General features: G+C 45.3%; 1 protein-coding gene across 2 annotated transcripts in view; it reads left to right on the top strand.

The window, feature by feature from the left end:
* Positions 1-3,157: 3,157 nt before the first annotated feature.
* KDM4B (lysine demethylase 4B) overlaps positions 3,158-21,888 on the top strand; it is a 121,473-nt gene continuing 102,742 nt past the window's right edge. For both annotated transcript variants that reach the window (XM_078378873.1, XM_078378874.1), the window contains exons 1-2: positions 3,158-14,430; positions 19,515-19,682. In XM_078378873.1, the coding sequence (XP_078234999.1) occupies positions 19,542-19,682 (141 nt within the window). In that variant the 5' untranslated portion in view covers positions 3,158-14,430; positions 19,515-19,541. The remainder of the gene's footprint in view (positions 14,431-19,514; positions 19,683-21,888) is intronic.

The raw sequence follows: 21,888 nt of genomic DNA on the forward strand, positions 1-21,888 counted from the left end.
GGAAATCCTTAGATCTTTGCAGGTGGAACGCCCGGAGACCATTTTCAACCAACAGGGATTTCACTTCTGCTAATCCAGGAGGTTGCCACTTTATCCTGAAATAATTGTTAGAGTTTGGAATGAGTCCCAATGACAAGAGTTGAGGGGAGGGGAAAATCCTGCAAACTCTTGCGGTATTTTCAGAGGGAGATATATGAGGTGGGATGCTTCCTGCTGATGACATGGTTCCGCGTGGAAGGAATTGCCCCTTACCCTGAACCTCATTCTTAAACATCTAGTAGAAAGACAGCTGGGTTAGAAGCACTCTGTTTTCACGTCTTAAAAAAATCAGAATTTCTAAAGCTCACAACGTAACAGTGTCTTGTGGGATTTTTCCGATTCTTAGAAAGTGAAGATGGCAACCCAGCATTGCCCATGCACAGGGAACAACTCTATTTCAAGACAGCAAGACTTATGGCCGAGTTAAAGATGTTACCAAATGGAGCCGGAAGCTGATAAAATTCTTGTTCCCTTGGGCCTGGTAACTGATTGTTTGCCTGGGCCTGTCTTCTGGTCTGACCCTACGTTTACATGGAAGCTGGATTGGTGGCCTGGGCCCTGAGGAGATCCTTTGGCCCATTTAAGGCAAAGCCAGAGTGAGTTTGTGGGTTTTTCTTCTCTTGGTGGAAGAACTCCACGTCATACCGAAGGCCCTCTTTCCAGTTTCTTGAAACAACTTCCCAGTAGTAGGTCCTACAGAGGAGCAGCAGTTGGCTTAAAGCAGGACGCTTTTGAACACACACTTTTTAAAACAGCCCAATCCCTTTGGGAATAAACTCCAAAGGCTTAAGGAGCCTCTTCCAGATTTACAAGACCTTGACTCCACCCAGCGAGATCATTTGTCCGGGAGGAAGCCCCGCTGGTCAGCAAGCCCCAAGTCGGATCTCACCAATGTGTGGAAATTAAAAAGGGTGGCCGGAAGAGGTCGGGATGATGGAGTTGAGTGTGGAGGAGTATCTTGGAGGTTGAAGCGGGAAATGTGGCGCTAGAGTCCCCTGTACTTGAGACCACAGGCCAAGGGAAAGCCTATTATCCTTGCAAGTGTGTGTGTCTGTGTACACAGAATGCTTTTCTATCGCCTAACTCCTTTTCCTGTGAAGGTTTAGCCTTATAAAATCTATCGTCCTATGACTGGCAAGGTCTCATCTTGGCAAACCATCTTTCACTCCCCCCCCCTCCCAATAGGAGCAACAGGAAACAGCCCATCATGGATTTGGTAAACTTGCCCAGTAGCCTTTCCTGGTAGTCCTTTCCCTGGCGTGACAAGTCTGTTGGCAACCCAGGTAACTGTGAATCTTGTAGCACCTTTCTGAACGCTGATCAGATTTCTTCAGCTGAGGCACTGAGGACTTGCAGCCCACAGAAACCTTTTTTATTGATTTAGTGAATTTGTATATCGCTGACTTTGCGCAGCACACTAAGTGGTTTACAAAGGTAAAAGAAACAAGAACCCCCAACCGTCCGACAAAGCAACAAAGACAAATATATGCGTCAAATAAGAGCCGAAATCCTGATGGTCTCTGGGAAGCATGGGTGGAGACTCTGCATGTGTGTAGGGAGAACCTAAAGTGGCTTTGTCCAGTTTGTGTGCATGTGGGTCACACTGATGGGGAACTAAATTTCACCAGAAAGCACAAGGGAAAAGCTGTGTGCTTCCCAAACCTGCACTCCTGCATCCCAGGGTGATGCCTTTTCTTGGACCTAAGAAACTTAAAACCCCTGTCAAGCTTTCCTGGGCGAAATCCACTTCCTGTTGGGCTTCAGGAAGTGGGTTTCATCTGCGCCAGCTTCCTACCTTTCATTGCTTCCCTCCCAAGTCAGTGCCTGGAGAAAGGAAATCCCTTAAAAAATGAAATTAAAAATGCATTAAAAATTAAAATAAAAAAGCATTAAAAACTTAAACATTTGTAATTTAAAAATGCAATTTAAAAATGCCTGCTTCGAGCATTTCTTTGTAATCCTTCCTCGCCCCCTTCGCCCTCCCAATCCCCCTCGTTCCCTAACGTTGCTTCCCGTCCTTTGGTTTCCAGGCGTGCAAAAACCGTCGTGCAAAGCCGTGCAAAAAAAGGGTGCACGGGTTTTGCAAAGGGATCCTTCCTCCGCCCCGCCCTCTTGGGAGCCCACAGCCCCCGGGGGGGCAGCCCCGTCCCGCCCCCTCCCCTCCCTGATGTTGTGCACGTCCTCACGTACGCACTTTGCTTCACGATCCATTCTCAACCAGGGTCAATGAAAGGAGGGGCGGGGTGGGCGTGGCCGAGCGTGGGCCTGGGCGGCCCCGGCTCCGCCCACCCCTCTTTTCCCCCACCCTTCCGTTCCCTTTAAAGGCCGCCGAATCCAGAAACGGCTACTACTCCTCGCCTTCGTCCCCTTTGAAAGCGGCCTCTTCATTGGCTCCACTGGGGAGTGGTGCGCCCGGCCAATCCCGCGGCGGTGTAAGCCGGACAACCCCGAGTAGGTCACCAATCACAACAAGCCAAGGACCCTCGCCCTCCTCCGCCCGGGGAGCAGCAGGCCGCTAGCGCCTGGGCACGGAGGCGGGGCCTGGCTTCCCGAGTGGCGGAGGAAGCCGTCCGTCTCCGCCCTCCGGAGACGGCGCCGGCGGCCATTGGCCGGGTGGCTCCCCCAATCGGGGCCCGGCCTCCGTGGGAGGAGGCGGGAGGAGGGAGGAGCGACGTGGGCAACGGCTGTTCCCCGGAGGCGCCCCTCCCCCTTCGCTGATTGAGGCGACGCGCGGAGGCCGCTCCGGAGGGACGACGACCACCCCCGGGAGGAGGAGGCCGAGGTCGAGGCCGCGGAGGAGGAAGAGGAGACGGTAAGGGGGGGGCTTGCCGGTCGGGGGAGGCCGCGGGCGTCGACAAACTCCCGTTTCTGAGGGGATTTTATCTCAGGAAAAAGGCCTCTCGGAGGCGAAGTGGGGTGGGGGGGCGAAATAAGAGGGTCGCGGGGGGTTGGCCATGGCGGCCGAGAAGCCCCTCCCCCCCTCAGACGACGAAGCTGAGGGAAAAGGGTCTCCCCTCCCCCTCCTTCCCCCGGTCTCTGTGTGTGTTGTGTGTGGGGGGGTTGTGTGCGTCGCCTCAGGGTGTGATGCTGAGGAGGGGGTGTTTGGGAGGGCGGAAAGAGACTTGCTAGCCACCCACTCCGGCCCTGGTCTTGTCCCCCCCACACCCTCCCCCTTTCCACCGTTTCTCCCCAACCCCCCCTACCCGTGTGTGTTTTCCGCCTTGAGGGAGGGAGGGAAAGAAAGAAGCCCTCCCCCCACCCCGGAAGAACACATAGGCGGCGAGCCGTCCTCCCCCCCCCCAAGAAACCCACCGGGGATGGAGGTGGGAGAACCCCGTGGGAGAAGGATCCATAATAACAATAATAAAGGGCTGTAAAGGCCGAAGTGGTGGTGGGGAGAGCCCCTGGAGGGGATGTTTGTAGTGAGACAGGACGGGCCTGACCCACAGACCAGGGAGGGTTTTTTTTTCTCCTCCATCTCTGCCCCCAGCCCCAGACTTCATGGAGACTGGCGGGACCCACAGACACCCCCCCCCACCTGGCCGTCCCCAAACCCCCAGCCTCATGTGTTGTCTGGGTCGCTTTTTGTTGTTATGGCACATAACCTAGGGGACTGCAGACCCCTGGTCCTCCAACCCCCACCCCCACTCCAGGTGTTTGTGTATCTTTGTGTTCCTGTGGCAGACGACTAGGCATCCTCCACTCCTGACCCCTGACACCAGGTCTTTGTGTATCTTCTGTGTGTTGTTATTGGAAATAGTGTGATTAACAAACAGCATCTCTCTTCTCTCCCCCCCCCATTATCATATCCATATTATTTTTGTATTGTTATCCATATTTGCCTGCTGGATCTCCCCACCCCATCCCTATGAACCAAGAAATGCAGAGGGCGGCCATTGGATGCCCCTTTTTCTACCATCTTGTTGAGCCAGTGATGGTGTTTGATGGCCTTAGAGGACCCCTCAGACTCCCTGTATAAGTAACTAGGGTGATTAAGAGATGCAATCGGGATGGAGAACCCACTTGTTTGGAGTCTGTGTCTCCCCCCCCCCATTCTAAATTGCATCTGATTTATTGTTACAAGTAAATAGTGAGACTAAGGAGCCCATTATCTGGCCAATGGGTGTCCCCCCTCTTTTTTTTTCTATAATCCCATTTTCTGATCTGGAACTAGCGCAATCAATGGACACATAGTTCAGTCTTTAGGTTCCCCCCACTCGTGTTTTTTTTTAATTATGATAAATAACTAATGTGACCAAGAGATGCATGGCTCAGTCACTGGATTCTCCTTCCCCCATGTTCTAGAATCAGAATACATCTCTTTCATTCTTGCAGATAAGTACCATGATCTAGAGACTTGTATCTTGGCCTCTGGGTGCCCCCCCCCTTCTTCTATCATCCTACCAGTAGGAACTGTTGTGACCAAGGTTGGTTGGATAGCTCAGTGGTGTAGGTTTCTGCCTGCAGAGATTGGGAGTTCAATTTTCTTTTGGGAGAAGAGCCAGCCTGGGTAGCCTTGGGCAAGCCACACAGTCCCAGAAGAAGGGAAATGGAAACCTCTTCTGAGTACTCAATACCTAGAAAATCCTGAAAAGGGTTGCCAGAAATTGGAATTGACTTGAGGGCATGTGTTTGTTGTTACTGTTGTGACCAAGAACTGCTTTATCTGCCTGCTGGATCTCTTCCACCCCCACCATTGTTTTAACCCCTCATCTGTTTAATTTTTATAAATGGAGTGACCGACAGAAACATAGTCCTGCTGCTCCCCCCCCCCCGCCACAAACATACCTCTTTTGTCATCGTATTCTATTGGAACAATCTGGTGTGACCGAGAGATGCCTAGTCCAGCCAGGAGACCCATCTTCCACTCTTGAACGTCTGATCAGCTTTATTATTATAAATAATTAATGTGATCGAGAGATGTGTCATTTCCCCCAATAGATGCTCTTTGTTTCTGTCTTTCTCCTGTGTTTTTATTATTATAAATAATTTGTGGGACCAAGAGATGCAAAGTCCAGCCAAGAGATTTCCCAGTGGTGTTTTGGTTCCTCTTACTGTTAGTAGATGGGATGGCCAAGAGGTGCTTGGAGACCTTCAATCTTGACCTTTTTTTTCTGTCTTGCTGTTGTTGTCTAAACATATATTGTTGTCAAAGTGCAAGTGCCATCATCACCAAAGACTTACATTGAGCCTCCCCCCCAAGTCTTCTCCCCTGGGTTGTTATAATTATAATCAAGACATTAAGACCAAGGGATTGTGCCCCAGCCTCTGATCAGGTTGTAGGTTGTGTGACCAAGAGACTTGCAGTCTTATCCCTCCCCCTCCCAAGTCTACATTATAATTTCCAGGTAAGCAAATTCCAATACCTTCCCCTGTTGACCAGGGCTGATGGGAATTGTAGTCCTACAACAACTGTAGGACCGTGAATTGCCCATTCCTGCTTTAGAGGAACGAGAGCAACTGTGGGGATATTGTGACCTCTTTTTATAGCATAGCCATGAACGTTTCTGAAATCATTTCTCGTTTTCTTAATTTCTGTTATAATACGGCCAAGAGGGGCCCCCTACCATAACTTGAGTCCCTCGATCAGGGCGTTGCAATGCTGTTTGTTTGCTCTCTGTCGGTCAAGTCACCTCTGACTGAGGGCTAGCCTGGTAGGGTTCCCAAAGCGTATGAGATATTTAAGGAATACACTAGTTTCCCTTTGCTGCTTCCTGGTGAGTTTCAGTGGCTGACCAAGGATTTGAACCCAGATCTTCCGATTCTCTCAAAGTGTAGTATTATCAAAATCAGTTGTGGGGACATTGTGTGGCGCTCCAGTGCAGTTCCCATCAGCCCCTAGCCCAAGAGATCAATCATCCTGTGAGCTGCAGTCTGGTTCCAGGAAGATAAGTGGCAGGTGAGGGTAGCGGCACCCTTAAAACGCCAGGGTGCATCGAGTTGTCTGTGCAGGTACCGACTCTTTGCTGAAGGTCTGCAGGACAACACTGGACTTTTCCCTTCGTCTCCCTGTCCACCGAGTCATAAAAATGAGGAGACTGTTAATAAAAAGATGGTACTACTTTATTTTTTGCTCTTGAACCAATATTCTGTTGTTTGATTCTGTGTAATTTATGTTCCTCAATGGTTATCAGATTAGAATTTGATTTAAATGCCCATCAGATTGGATTTTGATCTTAGTGCCTATTTACTTAGGGAGCTTGCATCCTGTTGTTACGTTGATAAAACGCTCAAGGTGGCTTCAATGGAAATAAGAGGAAGTTTACTAGCAGTTCCATGATCACCAAGTGTCTAGAAAGTAAAGACTTCACAAGAAACATGTATATATTTATAGTTTTAATTGACTTTTGAATGCCGTATTCCATATGCACCTCAAATTCCATTATAGCTCTTCACAAAAGTCCTTATTCTATTGCAGTGAAGATGCACAGATTAGAATATAGGGCAGAAATGGATCTGGGGATCAGGAAAAGTAAAGTTGATAGGGCACTCTTCAATGTTCAAAGCGCCCAGAACTGCTCTGTAAAAAAAATCAGCTGATCCTTCTGTATTGTGGTTGAAGTCTGTAACTTCCAGATGGGACACAAGAACAGAGGGAGTTTTTTTTTTTTAAGCACTAGAAAAAAAGCCAAGCAAAGACAAAAAAAGGCAGGATTGCCAAAATTATACGGTTCCCTATGAGTTTGTAGAGTATAGCATTATCAGCTAAAAGTGATTAAAGTTTTTTGGCATCTGACTTCACCTTGCAGTAAGTTGTGCAGTCATTTCTCGCGAAAGGTGGCGACACATGACCTTCATCCACCCAGTTGTGCTGGACTTCTGAGAACCTTGAGGAATGTTCTGGTGGTGTTTTAGGGATTATTTTATTATTATTATTGAGTTTTGGAATAGCTGATGCTGCTTTTTTCAAACCTTTTCCAGCTTTGCATTCTACGAAATATGTTCTAATCCAGTCAGGCCCCTTTGGAATATGTCCGGAGATGGATTACAGTGCCCATCATTCCCAGCCAGCATGGCCAATGATCATTTCTAGCTGGAGATGATGGGAGCTGTAACCCAAAACATTTGGAGGGCAATTTTATCATCTGTTGAGTAGAAGGTGTGGTTTGTTACACTGGTTCACAGATTCCCCACAATCACAGGCTAGAATGTTTTGAGTGTTGATGTCCTCCCCCCCCCTGCCCCCAATACCCTTTTGTTTCTGGATCTTTGAGATGGAAAACCAGCAATGAGCCTTCCTGTGGAGCAGCTTTATTTGTAACTTTTTCTAATTGCAGCTCTGGCTGATCTGGGTGGTTTCTGTGGATGTGGGTGTCTGCAACCCTGAGGCAAGATCCCTGAAATTGTTCTGGAAAGGCTGATTGTCACTTATTCCCTCAGGCATTTGGGTGTGGGCTGCTCCTGTGAAGGGCATACAATGGAGCCCACTCCCAAGTGCCCCAATTTGCTTTTAGTTTCAGGGGGCTTGCAAGCAGAACAAGGTCATCTCATGCTGTTGATCTTCCTATCTGAGATTCCTGGACTTTGTGTGTTGTTCCTGGGCAATGCTACTATGGTTTTCTGGGTCAGGGACCATTTTGACCTCCATCCTAACCGTTTTGTGTGTTTGTGTGTGTGTGTGGGGGGGAATACAGGAAGGTTCTGCCAGACCTTCCCTTCAACCTGGTACAACTTCTTGCATTGCCCCTAAGAGCATGGTAGCAATAGCTCTAATAAGAAAACACAAAAGATGGTGAGGCCGAAGGACTTGGGGCTTTTCTTGGCTTAATCAGTGTTGCAGTTGATTCAGAAACATGGTTTTTGGTTGAAAAGCATAGATCTAGTGCTTCTCTTAATTCAGCAGATAAAGGGGGACGTCTTCATGGAGATACCTCTGTATGCCCCAGCATTACCTGGTGTAGCTACTGTCAAAAAAAGATTGAGCCATAACACTTGTGAGCCTCTAGGGTGCTCTGAGACTACTGTTTTTTTGATGTTGTTGCTGTAATTGGTTGCTTTGGCCATCCGGTGAAAATAAAGTACAGTAGCAGATATAATTACAAAATAGACCGCTGTGTCGTTCCTGGCGAGAAGTGGTAGCTGTTAGAGAGAGTGACCCTCTCTGCCTGGGCAGGAGTTTGTGGTTCGAGAGGATTCCTTTTTCTCTTTCAGCTCTAAAAAGCAAGTGAAAAGGGGACAGTGAAAAGCCATATTACAGTCATGCCACTTTTCAGTACAGGTCTGGGTCGCTGTGGCTGAAGGGCAGGGCACCCCACCCCACCCTTAATCATTGTTTGGAGCCAAGGAAAATATTTTTTTATGCTCAGGTACCACATATTATTGAGTCTAGGTATACTTCTCCCCCGGGCCAACCAAAACAAGTCAGAAACAATTTGGCTGTAAATAGTGATTATATAGAAAATCTGCTCTTCACCAGTGAACATTTCAGCTTTGCTGTCACGCTTTCCATTCACTGGGTTTTGCAGATGATTCCTGTTGTTTGCATGGGCTGGATGCACCTGCAGGCAGTTGGTGTCAGATGATCAGCAATCCTGCTGTGTGTTTTGGTGTAAAGTTTCTAGTCAAAGCAGAGAAATGTGTGATTTTAGAGCAGCTGGTTCCAGAGTCCCACAGACAGCAGGACCTGAAAGTGCAAACCTGCATCCTCTTCATTTCCAGCGAGATGTTGTCATGTTGAAAGGCGTTTGCTCAAGATCTTTAATGTGTACACCTTCAGAAGGATGAGCAGGTTTCCTGGCTAGCTAGCTAGCCAGTAAGGGAAGAGAGAAATGTTTTAAACATCCACCTTCAGAATTGGAGATTATCCCCAGGAGTGCTTGAAGTGAAAGACTTTTGTGGACTTTGTGTGATTGCAGTCTTGTTTTGCTAGTCACCTAATTTTTTTTAGAAAATTGGTATATACCTTGGGTAACACTGCCTGTTTCAGATTATCTCTTTTAAAAACACATTATCCTAATAAGCATACCCATCCTTACAGTTCTATATTATATGTAGTTGAACATGGATTTTTTTCTTCCCAGTATCTAATATGCATGGCTCTCTGCATTAAGGTTCAGCTATTGACAATATGCTTGGCTTGTGCCAAATAGTAGAGCTATACATGGGTGGATATTTCGTGCCCACTTACCTGTTACATATTTCTGTTAACTTTTCTCTCCTTGCAAAATAAACAGGGGGGAAACATGCACAAAGTACCCCAAACAGGGTGAAAACAGTAAAAAAATCCTGTATACAGACAGGGGAAGGGCCTGAAATCCAGAAGTAAGATGTAACTTGAGTAGACCCCACTGACTCAGTGGAATTTATGAAGGAATGGATCCCCACAGATCCACTGGGCCTGCCCTAGTTGTGAGTTACTGCTGGATTTCAGCCAGGGGGTGACATGTAGGTTAGCATCTGAGTACATTTGTTTTTCTTTGTCCCCACATGCCATATTCTAAACATTTGTTTGTTTGTTTTTATATTTACATAAATATTTAGCCAGTTTCCTGTTGTGCGAGAGTATGAAAATAGAGAATGCTTATTTGGATTAGTCATGCTGGATATGTTTTCTTTCTTTCTTAAATTTCGTTCTTCAGCTGCTCATGTTAGATAGTAGCAGCAGCTGTGTAGTTAAACAGCCTTTTGCTGGTTAAGGTGCTCAGCTGAGATACAGTAAGCTGGGTGGCCACACTGAGTTGATCATAATTAGGCTCAAAGTTTACACCTCATTAAGACTGTGAAGCTTGCATGGAGTGCTATTATTTCAGCCCAGAGTTTGATGTTGGAGGCCCTGTGTCATTAACACATGGAGAGGAGGTGCTTTGTAACCAAACGAAGCTAAATGCAGCCAGTTCTCCAGGGAAGCACCCACTGTTCTTTCATGTATTATCTTATGTCTGTGTGGAAAAAGTGCAACATTTATTTGCTCACTTTTTCTTTTTAACTTTCCCGTGGCTCATAGAATTATGGAGTAGCCCGGAGAGGCAAGGTGTTTGCCCAGAAGAAGTTGTGGTTGAACCTTTGCCTCCTTGCCTGGCCAATGTAGGCACTTGTTCTTGATGGAATGATTGAGAGAGATGGTGTGAGACCATGGACCTTTGAAATGGGAAACCCTTCTGGGTTTCAGTTCAACCTCAGGCTTACATGTAAATTGCAAAGCATTTGACCAATTAAAAGTTTCTTGTAAGCAGTTGGAAATAGTCTCTGGCTTGAATATTTCCGCAACTGTGCATGCTGTTTATTGCAACCTGTGGTCAATCAACACAGTTACCCTTGCTGGGAAACAGTGGTCATTATGGTGTGTTGGACCCCCTACATAGGATTTATAGCAGTAGAAGGTGTGGGCCGGTGCCAGCCATGCACGGTTTCCCTTGGCAGTAGCCCTTGGCAGTTGTTTTAGCATTGCGACTTCGAAGCCTGTCCATGCAGCCCATGTGTGCTGATTTATCAGAGGCTGTCCTTTAAATTACTTGTAATTTACCCCTGAAAAGATCGACTTGAATAGGTCAGAGGCCCATAAAGAGTTATCCTCTCCATTGTTACCCGTTGTAGGTTTTCAGACAACATGAGGTGACAGCCAGTATCTCAGGTGGCTTGGCCAAGGGGATTGGGCCAGTTCATGGACGGGAAAGTTAATTGTGTGGTTATGATAGTGATCAGTAGCTTCTAGGTCAAGGGGCGGTATTTCCCCTCGGAGCCAGCTACTGGAAGACAACAGGGCATGTTGTTTGTAGCCTGTGTGATTTCCTAGAAGTATCTGGCCAGTTGTTGTGAGGCCTGGACGGTGGACAAGATGGGCTTTTGAGAGAACCGAACGGGGCACTGATCATTCCCAACCAATTCGAGCATATGGGTGTTGTGCTCATTCCATGTGTGACTACACCTGCGGTGTATCTTTCTCTGGCATCTGGAGATCCTGTAGCTTGCTTTAATCTGATGGTTAGGATGTTCTGAATAGAAGCCTTTGAAACCCCCTTTCCTCCACTTTCAGAACAAATAAAGGATCTAATTTCATCTTCTTAAAGGGATATTTTAAAACTCTTTAAGGGCACGAGATGGGAGTGGATTAGGGAATCTGGATGTTCAGGACATGTCCAAGTCTATTTTTTTCTCCATGAGGGAAGATTTCTGCAGGTCTCCCTTTAGGCTAATTTTCATGTTCCAAACTGAAAGGAAGGCCTGTATGATGGATCGGTTGCTTGATGCACCATTTAGCAGGTGATGAAAGTGCTGGCTGCTCTTGAGCCTTCTGATATGAAACAATTCTGCACTTTAAACTTAAAGAAACCCCCTCCTATCTTGTGGAGGGAGATGTAGACTAGACTTTTGTTGCGCTGATGTTCCAGTTTGCAGGCACAAGAGTGAGGCTGTTACTCTTGGGTGAGCTTTCAGACATGGGCTCGTTTCACCAGCAGAGATAAAAGGCTAGTAGAGGCCAATGAAGGATACTTGTCATAAGTTTCGCTGTGTGTCTGCTTCCTCTCTTAAGAGAATTTACAGAGAAAACACACACATTAAGCATGCAGCTGATCATCTCTGATGTTTTAAACTCTGTATAACAGTTTTGGATGAAGCCTTTAGATCTAAGCAGCTTTTTCTCACTTGCCCTGCTCGGAGTTAACAGCTGGGAAAATAAGAAATAAAGGTGCCTGCATAAGACCTCAGGTTTTAGAGTGGTGTTTTTTCCTGCAAATTATGAGGAGTGGTACAGTATTCCCGCTAATGAGTGACCTAATGAGCCTAATCATAATTGTGCACATACCAGAGGAAAGCCTCTGTGAGATACCGTTATGCTGCTTCAGGATGTGAGGCGTCTTTCCTGTTTGGGTTCTTGGGGCCATGGCACATTTTCTGAATTGGTTTGATAGCTTTGGAATGGGTGACAAGAGGGTAACCGCAGCCTTATTACAGTTGGGGAAAATATTTTTGGTAACCTTGAAACTCTTGGGGTTTTAGGGTTGCTTGAGTTTGTAGCTGGAATGGGTGTGTTAGTGTGTGTTGGTGACAATTTTGAAGTATCTCCCTTCCCACAGAGACTGGATTCTGCTGTTGTGGAATTAGAAATCTAGCATAGGAGATAAGCCTGTTTCTTTAACTTGAACTAGAGAATACCCTTAAAGGAGACCAACTGGACTGTTAATGTAATTTAATTCATTACTCTGTTTAAGAAGGTCTGTTGCCCTTTTAGTTTGAATGATCCCCAAGCCAGCTTAGTGTCAGCTGCAGAGAGAGGCACAGCAAACAGGTGTGTGTCTTTGCATTGTGTCAGAATACACATCTGTCTGGAGTGGAGTGGCTGCTTGTGTCTATCCGCAGCATTTTATGATGACACACTTTAAGGGGATAGGATTTGGGGAAAGTTGCTGGCGGTGCTTTGAATCGTCCCTCTCCCTCAAAACAGGTCATTGGCGTGAAGGCCCTGGACAGAGTCAGTCTCTTGGCCATCTCCCTAAGCTTCTTAAGCAGCTTTTGGGATCTCTGCCGGATTCCCCTTTGCTTTGTGTTTCCGCACAGAGCGGGGGAAGGGTTGAAATGCTAGCTATGTCCAGCTCTCAAAATGAGACCACTCTGATTTTATACCATCAGTGATGTGTCGTGGCCTATTCTGGACAACCCTTTTGCTATACTTACACAGAGACAGAGGGTGAACTGTGTCATCGGTTAACTTTATGGAATATTTGACCACAGTCACTATAGGCAGTCAAATATTAATGTATGATCAGTCAGTTCTTTGTCATATTAAATACTAAGCCATGATTCTTTTAATAATTTTACTATGCTACAAAAAAACCCTAAAGCAAACAAAAACTATGCCAGGGTTCTTTGTAAGCTGCTGGGCAATATTTGTGTAATCCATATTTCTTGAATAGCAGCCGCCTTCGATGGAAGATGGATTTCTTTGAAGGCATTTGGGGTAAATCCTGTTTATTTAATTTTTTGCCCCTGCTGCTTTATGCACTTGCTTCTTTTCTCCCACAGCTGTTCTCTTTCTGACTTGCAGCTGCAGGAAAGCGCTGAATCTGGGTCAGTGTGTCACACCCACTGGAGGAGGGCATGCAAGCCGGTCGTGTGACCAGCAGCTCAAATAGGAAGGCTAGTTTAGAGAGGCTGTACAGTTGAGGCTTTTTTCTTTATGAGATTCTAGAGCTGAGCAGAAAATGGTTGGCTTTGCATTTATCAAAATGCAGAGGGAGGGGAATGTGGTTCCATGAATCACACTGAAACATAAAGGTACAGGCCTATAATCTTGTTGGGAAGGTATTTTTAAGGCCCTGTTGATGCAGCTTCAGCAGCATTGTTTAAACTGTCTTCTGTGCCATTTCTCTGCCTCACCCCATTGGAAAGGAGGAAAATAAGTATTACTTGTAAAAAAGATACCTGTGGTAGTTAACGTTCTGTGCCCCCCTGGAGTAGAAGAGGCCTGGCTTATTTAGAATGTGGACACTGTGTCTGTCTGTGTTTTGAGACTTGAAGCTGCTTCTGTGCGCCATTTTTAAACTCTTAATTAGATCTTCCCAGCACTTAAAACTTCTTACAAGTATGTTTATTGTCTTGTGCCTATTAATTGAACTTTATTTATTCATTTAATTTCTGTATGGCCCTATTAGTGAATATGCACTATTCTGGGGCAGTGAACAAGCTAAAAGCAAACAACCAAATGGACAATAAACCAAACAATAGTGTAAAATAAAAATAGACTGGACATATCAGATACAGATATGAAATGGTGTCTGTCAGAATGGATTTGATTTAATTTTTTTAATCAGATTTTTTGACAATGTAAATTTAAAAAAACACATTTTTAAAATTTAAATCACAATTTAAATTGTGGTTTAAGGTGTTTTTTTTTTTAAATCATTGATTTTTATCCAGTCTGGTGTTGGTAGATTTTCCCTGCTCCCTCTTTTGATGACAAAAGTCTACATGGCTTCATGACAGCGATAACAAGCATCCAACATTTCCCGAGCATGCTCAGGAAACTAAGGCTGTCGTTTACCTTAGAGGGGTGCTGAATCTGCTAGCCAGGAGGAAAATCTTCTTCCTCCACCCCTCACTAAGCCTGGAGGATTAATTTCCACTGAATTCTTCAGAGAAATTAACAGCCATATGGCTCCCAAGTGGGGAAGATTTCCAGTTCTGTCTGTGTTATTTGAGGATATCCACCTGTAGACGTGGGCTCCTGTAGAGTCCATATGTGGCATGGAAAATGCACTAGAAGCTGGGCTCATTTGTGTTTTTATTTAAGCAGGCCACACAGGCATTTGTTTTACGTTTTCAGAGAGAGGCTGTCTTGGTTCCAGGTCTGTTCGGATTGTGATAAGAATAGATGAATGCCTGTAGACAAAAAGTGGTGGTTCCTTGGTGGATTGCATCCCTGGAAACAAGGTGCAAGAATTCCGTCACTGGGAGGTTAGTTCGGGAATAGTAGTGAAACTTGAAATTAGGGTAAGAGGGAATCTTCAGCACCAGCTTGGTGGAGCTCTTTGGTTCCTGTGCCCCGTCTGGGACTCCTTGTGACTCCTTGTGTTGGCGTTTCAGAGCTGTGAGATCTGTAGCGTCTGGGGCGGCATTCCTTGGCGTGAGTGAGGCAGGACCTGCACTTCTGAAGCAGGATCCCATTTAGCCTCCTGAAGCAGGAGGCCCAGGCTTGGTCATCTTGCTTTATTCCTATATCTGCTGCAAGCACAGTGCGTTCTGATCTCAAGCTCAATGGGTGCATTTCGATGCCGGTACAGCAGATGTTTAAGAGAGTCAAAGAGGCGATTAGCAGATACCACCTACCCTGCTCAACATTACACTTCCTGGGAATAGAATTGTCTTTGTTGGTTTCATTTTAGGGTCCTGAAATGGGAAAGAGTGTTTTTGTTGTTCCATGTGACAAGATGATCTGCCAACACAGCAAATAATTGCATGTGATGGGAGGGAAAACCTCTGGTGCCTTTGGCTGCCTTTAAAAAAATTTTTTGGGATGCATGTAGACTTGGAGATTTTGGTGTTAGGTGTGAGCAGGGTGAATCTGATTCAAATCCAGTTGATTTAAATCGTTATTTAAATTTTAAAAATCAGATTTTTTTTGGATGATTTGAATACAGAATTTTTAAAAAGAATTTAAATCCTTATTTAAATCAAACTGATATTTTAAAATCATTGATTTTTATCCACCCTGGGTCTCCGTGAGTAGTCCTGAATGCGGTGGAAGCTTTAGCCTGTGAAAGCAGTTTACCTGAAATCTCAGGCGGGTTGTGAAGTTGTACATCTCCATTAGTGATTCCCGCTCCAGGGTCTCCAGATGTTCCTGTTCTTTGCCAGTTCTAGAAGTCCCGGCTCCCACAGGCATGTTCAAGGCACCTGGGAGTTGTAATGCACAAATATCTGGGGACCCAAGTCTCCATGCTCTGGAGGTGCACCGTTACCTCACCAAGAAATTACACGTCGTCAGCTCGAGAAGAAACTCTTGTCCTTATTTTATCCCCTTTTACTCATTTACACTTCCCACTCCTGTTTGAGACATCAGCCCCAACCCACATGACCAGTCACGCTTGTCATGAACAACATTTCGAGGGCTATCTCAGCATAAGTCTTTGAGGGGATCAGACTGTTGGAGAGGTCTACGCTTACATTTTGAGGTGGCTGTTCAGATTGATAATACATGACAGCTGTTAAGATGATGCTATCAGGGATGAGTTTTGTCTTGCCTGCCCAGCAAAGATTCCCCGAGGCAGTCTTTGGAAGACTTTAAGCCTGCTCTCATGTTGATAGAGATATGCAGATTTACTAATAAATGTGTTCCCCCTGATGTGCTTGATGTGTGTGCCTGTGTATTTCCAAGGGAATCAGTGCTGGAGGAATTTTCAGTTCCTAAGTAAAACACATGCATGCCTATTTTTCTTTTGCTGCTTCATCCATTCTTTTGCAAGTGGTTCTCTCACTTTTCATGCAGCCGTTCTTGCTGTTCGGTCTCTGAAGTAGCAGCTTGGCTGTCCTGTTGCTCTACTCCACTCATTTTGCTGGTGGCAGGTGTTCAGCCCATGGCGCTTTTCTCAGTCGGTCTACAGGTGCTTTTTGCTGAACAGTAAGACTCTGCAAGATGGGAGGCTGAAATTGCCAAGAGATGCCGCAGGTGTTTCTTGGCAGCTCTTAACGCCACTCACCCTACCCTTACCCTTTTTAATTCCACTTTCTGTGGAAGCTGCTTGGGAAAATTAAACTGGTTGTTTTGGCCCCAGCTCTACAGTTTGCTCCTCCCAAGTCAAGGAGGGAATCACTAAACTTTCCAGAGCTGTAACTAAAGCAAAGTAGAGTGCCGTAGTTGTGGTTTTGGCAGTGGGTCCCAACCTTGGCATCTTAAAACACCCAGAAGCCTTCATTGCTAGCTCTGCTGCGGCCAGGATTTCTGGGAGTTGAAGTCCAAGAACGGGTTACCCAAGGTTGGGAACATTTGGTTTTATGGTAGAAAGGTCCGCAAGGTGTGATTCAAGGTGAGGCCCTGGGGTGGGAAAGATTTAGAAAGAGTGGATTTGATGCTGCTAGAAGATAGTGCAGTTACTTTCAGGGTGTAGAAATGTAGCAGAGTGGACAAAAATCAACGATTTTTAAATAAATCAATTTAAATCATGATTTGGTTTTTTTAAATCCGATTTTTTTGACAATTTAAATTTTTAAATTGATTTTTTTGTCTAAATCGTGAAAAACCTGATTTTAAAAAAATTAAATGGTGATTTTCATTGATTTGATTGCAATCAAATCCATTCTGATATCTAGTTGGCTTACAGATCCAGGGAAACCAAATTGAAAAAAAGACATTCTGCTCCGTGAGAGGGCTTTTTCCCCCCCACTTTTTGCTTTCCACGTCACCTTGGCTGGAAGGCATCTTAAGGACTCCAGAACATCATCTTCATAGTAGCATCGCTTGGGGTGAACATAGTGCCTCATCATTGATGTAGAATAACAGCCCTCGCTTTTGGCACTATCATGAGGTGATGGTTGTTGCTGCCAAAGCTGCAAATGGAAGGAAGAAGCGCCCCACCGCGTGCACATCCATGCATGAAAAGTCAGATTTATAAGCAGCCTGTTGTCTCCCAACAGAACATTTGTGAGGTTCCTGACCACAAGCAGGTGCTGCTTTACTTTGTGGTGCTTTTTATAATTAGTGGCTGAGCATTGACTTTGCCCCTCCCCTTTCCCATCATGGATTCTATAGTTAGCTGTCCTAATGAGCTTAATCAGGTGAATTAAGCTGAATGCACCTCTGGGCTAGCATTGTCTGGGGAGCCCCTGGAGGTTCTCGGCAGGTGAGAAGGGGTGGGTGGGCAGCAAAGAAGTTTGCATTGTTCCTTGCTTGATATTGGGGTGGCCTTGAGTGGTGCAGGATTCTCCCTCGAGTCTGTTTGGGGGATGTGCGGCATGGGCTGCTCATACAGCTGAGCGAATGGGACTCTGACTTCTCCCTGTTTCCTCTCACCCCCTTGAGGGTGTGCCAGGGTAGAAGCGTTCACTGGTGTAGCGCTAGATGCCATGAACAGCAGCTCGTAGATGAGGTTTGGATGGAGCCTGCTCCCACATCTAGTATGTTGCGTGGAATTGATCCTCGAGACCCAGTTTCACTCAAAACCAGGGAGGGGGCTGAGGTGAGCGTCCTCTTGTGTGCGTCCACACGTCTGCATGGACACGTAGTCCACTAGTGCACAGCAAGGGAACAGTTTCTGCTTCTTTTAAGTTGAGCCGGCAAATGCTTGCTTTCCTTATGTTATGGGATGGCAGCTCTGCTCCTCCATTGGCTATACCAGCTGGGATTCACAGAGTCCAGCAATATCTGGCGAGCAAGCCTAGTTTGAAGTGGTCCTGATGTTGCCCTTTTGCATGAAAAACAGCCCTGATGCGCCTGGCCTGGAACCCCCGTCACCAGAAATTTGCTTGCAGATTAGTGGCTTTTCTTCTCTGTTCTTTCTGCATCAAGGGCTCAGAGAGGAAAGAAAACAGGCAGATGTGTTTGTCTGTGGACTGGATGAGTAAGTCTCATAATCCATTATTAGCATGTGTGTCTCTCTTGTGTTTCTTTTGGGGGGGGCAAACCTTGCCCCTTCCCCATATTCTTCTAATCATCATCCTCATGTGCCGTCAAATGAACTCTGACTTACGGCAACCCTTTTCAGAGTTTTCCAGGTAGAGAGTACTGTTCCCGAGCCCTTCTTTTGGGGGCATTTCTGGGACTGGGCCCATATATGCTTTGCTTCTGGCTGTAGGATTTAGTTGCCACTCACTCCCCTTTGCTCATTCTAGCCACCCGGAGCTTCTGTACCCGCTTCGATGCCCTCCTCTTCTTGTGATTCTTTTATTCTTCCCTCCACCCCTGCCTGAATATTGAAATAACTGCATGCTGTCAAGTCGGTTCTGACTTAAGACGACCCTTTCTCAGGTAAAGAATCCTCCGAGGTTGCCCTGGAACTCTGCAGCTTGCCCAAGGCGTTAAGGTACTCCTGCCTCACTCCCACGCTGTATCTGAGTATATCCTGGTCTATAAAGGAATGGGTTCTTTCTTATTCTGGTTTAATATTACACTTTTATTTTACACTTTAGCGATGGGGTGAAGCTGTGGTGGATGTAGTAATTGCAAAGTCCTTTACTGCCCTCTTGTGATATTTCATTTGCATAGCATTATCTTCAAAAATACTGTTCTGTATATGTTTGCAGCCAGAATTGTTCTCTCCATGTTAATTATGACAGCTCCTTTTATAAGGTCAATCTTCATGTAAAATTATTGACATAAAACTTATCATGTAAAGGCCATGGAGACTTAGAAACCTGAAAGAAGCTAAATTGTTTCTTTTGCAAGGTGGTGTCTGTATTCCAGAAAGCAGAGTGGATAAAAATCAGTTACAGTATTTCTTAAAATCAGATTAATTTAAATCATGATTTAATTTTTTTAAATCAATTGTTTTGATTTAAATTGTAAAAAAAATCTGATTTTTAAATTTTCAGTTGTGATTTAAATCAATGTAAATCAATTTCCAGCCTACCACATAGCCATAATTTTGCTTCTGATCTATCATCATCATCTTAGAACTACGGAGCTGAAAGGGATCATCGAGTCCAGTTAAGTAAAGAAAAAAAAAGTACCATCCCAGAGGTGATAGACCAGAGCCCATGAACTAAATAGGCAGATGTGATTAACTAAGCATTTGGGTCATATCTCATGGGTTAAAGAATTTTGTTGATTTTTGTTCCTAAACTCCTAAACCATTGAAACTTTGACGGAAAGGAGTCTATTGAAGAACTGCTGATGATTGCAGTTCTCACAAGGATTACTCTGCACTGAGCTGAATATTTTAATACTGCCTAGGATTGATTAAAAGCCTCAAAAAACATGAAAACAAGTTTCCTGCGAGATTGATAATCAAGGAAAAAAATTACCTCCCGAAGCATCATGTGGTTTATCATTAACTTTTTGCTTTTCCATGTCTGCTTCTTATTTTCTTTCCCTTCTGTTTTTGCAGCTTACCTGTGAAAAATTCTCCAGCGCCATGGGGTCTGAAAACCCAAGCCCGCAGAACCCCAGCTGTAAAATCATGACGTTCCGCCCCACAATGGAGGAATTCCGCAATTTCGGAAAGTATATTGCTTACATTGAATCCCAGGGAGCTCACAGAGCTGGGCTGGCTAAGGTGAGTTTGTTTGGGGCTTCCGTGGGGGGGAATGGGGTGTGTCACAAGATAGTCACAATTTGATTCAGTGGGTGTGTAACCCTTTGGGGGGGTTGCTGTGGGGCCAGTCTCCCATCCCCCTGGGAATGTCTGAAGGTTGAAAGCCAGAGATGCATTCTCTGGCTTCTCAAGTAGTTATTTTCAGTAACACAAAAGGTCTGCGTGCTGTACATCTCAAACGTGAGCATCTGAACCCACTGGGGCACATTAACTAGGATGATTTTCTCTGCATGGTTGTGTCTCACCACTCCATCATTGAGGCTTATTTGCCTCCACCTGGCACAAAAAATACACACAGGGGACATTTAGCTGAACAAAGTCGAGCGTGGCTCCGGCACAAGGGTGAGAGTTAAATGATGAAAGGCACACCCTCATTAGAGCAAGTCAATTACTGATTTTTCTTACGGTTTCACAAAGGGGTTGGTTATTGATGAAAGCTTTTGCAGCCGTGTTTCCTCGTCTGAGTCCAGCCAGGAAATAAATTTCACAATGCCCAACTCCTCAGGTATAGATTATTCTAAATGCCTGCTAGCCCTTGATGATCGGCGCAATCAGGTTTCCTTCTTCCATTGGTACCCACTGTTTAGGTCTCTTAAATTCTTAATTCTTGTGCCTAAAATTGCCACTCATGCCCTTTGAGGTAGGAGAATACCTGTTCTGTTGGAGAACACTGTTGGGTCGTCTTTCCACGTAAGGAAATAATATTCCCAATATTCAGGCCTGAGCGAAGAATGAATGGCAAGGATTATTTAAAGGTCATGGCTTTGGGCCCTAGGTAGGAATACTTCCCTATGGGACTTCTAAGGTCTTTTAGGAATTAGTCAAGACCCTTATGAAACCACAGTGAGCATGGAAGTTTTGTTTTATTTTATTTTTAACCTTGTTCACAGAATTTTAAACTGTATTTCAGATGGAAAGTGAGACTCCTTAGGAAATTAACAGCTTGGAAAGAGAGTGGGCAACAGAATGCAGGTCAATTGCACCTGCTGAGCTGTCCGCAGCTAGAGTGTGCCTCTTTCCAATTTTTTATGACATTGTGCCTCTTTGTTTGAAATCTTGTGACTTGGCGGCTATGATTCTCTAATTCGGTCTGGCTAGGCGTGTTTAATTCTGATGGGCAATGGCTGATTTCAAGACTGTGTCCGGTATCCCAGGACTTTGGCTGGATACGATCCAGAGAGCCAGCCATCGTCTAGGTACTTGATTCCTATGATGGCTGTGAAACAGATGGCAGGCTTCCTTTCCTGACCGCTGTTCGTTGAGTCTTACCAGTAGGAAGCAATCACTTGGCGTTCGTTCCCAGGTAGCCTGCTTGTAAAGTCAGCAAGCTTCTCTCTTTCTCCTTCTCAGTCCACACGAAGTCAAAATTCAACTCCATGCTGTGTGAGTTCCTCTACGTGGAGTTTGTACATGGGAAGCTCTCGCTGTGGAATTGATTTGGGTTGGACTAACGATGCATCCGAGAGACGTGCCATTGGTTGGGATGGGAAAGCCATCTCAAGCACGGCCCTGTGAGCCAGTCCGTTTTGTAATTCCAAGAACACCTCTCTTTTGGCGCTGATGCGTCTTGCCAATTCCAGACCGTCAACCATATTTTCATATGAATCTGGGGATGATCCAGCCAAGTGTTTTAACTATCGAGATGTTACATGACCAGTTGGCAGTACCATATAATGGTCAAAACATTTAAAAGTGTAAACGTCTTACTCCTTGAGTGATCAGCAGCTTTGTTGCTTAAGCAGCCCTGTGTTAATAGTTTCACAACTGCAAGTTGACCTGCAGTCTCAGTAAGAGCTTAATAAACTAGGTGCAGTTTCTCTTAGAAGTCAATGTTCAGCCAAACTGTGTTTCTCCTCTGCTTTTATCCTGGAACACCGAGGCCAGCCTGCAGTTATTAAAAAAGAACTATTTATTTGTTTGTTTGTTTGTTTGTTTGTTTGTTTGTTTGTTTGTTTGTTTGTTTGTTTGTTTGTTTATTTAGTATCCCGCCTATCTAGTCAACTCAGGACCACTCTAGGTGGCTAACAAGCAGAGAATAATAAAAGTAAACATATATAAAACAGCATAAATAATAAAAACCTTATGAAGATAGAAAACCAGTGGAGGGGGAAGAAAAGGAATTGTGTTCCTGTAGCAAAGTGTGACGTAAGAGGTACCCAGGCAGGGC

Source organism: Pogona vitticeps, chromosome 7 (genome assembly GCF_051106095.1).
Source record: "Pogona vitticeps strain Pit_001003342236 chromosome 7, PviZW2.1, whole genome shotgun sequence".
In the NCBI taxonomy this organism is placed as follows: domain Eukaryota; kingdom Metazoa; phylum Chordata; class Lepidosauria; order Squamata; family Agamidae; genus Pogona; species Pogona vitticeps.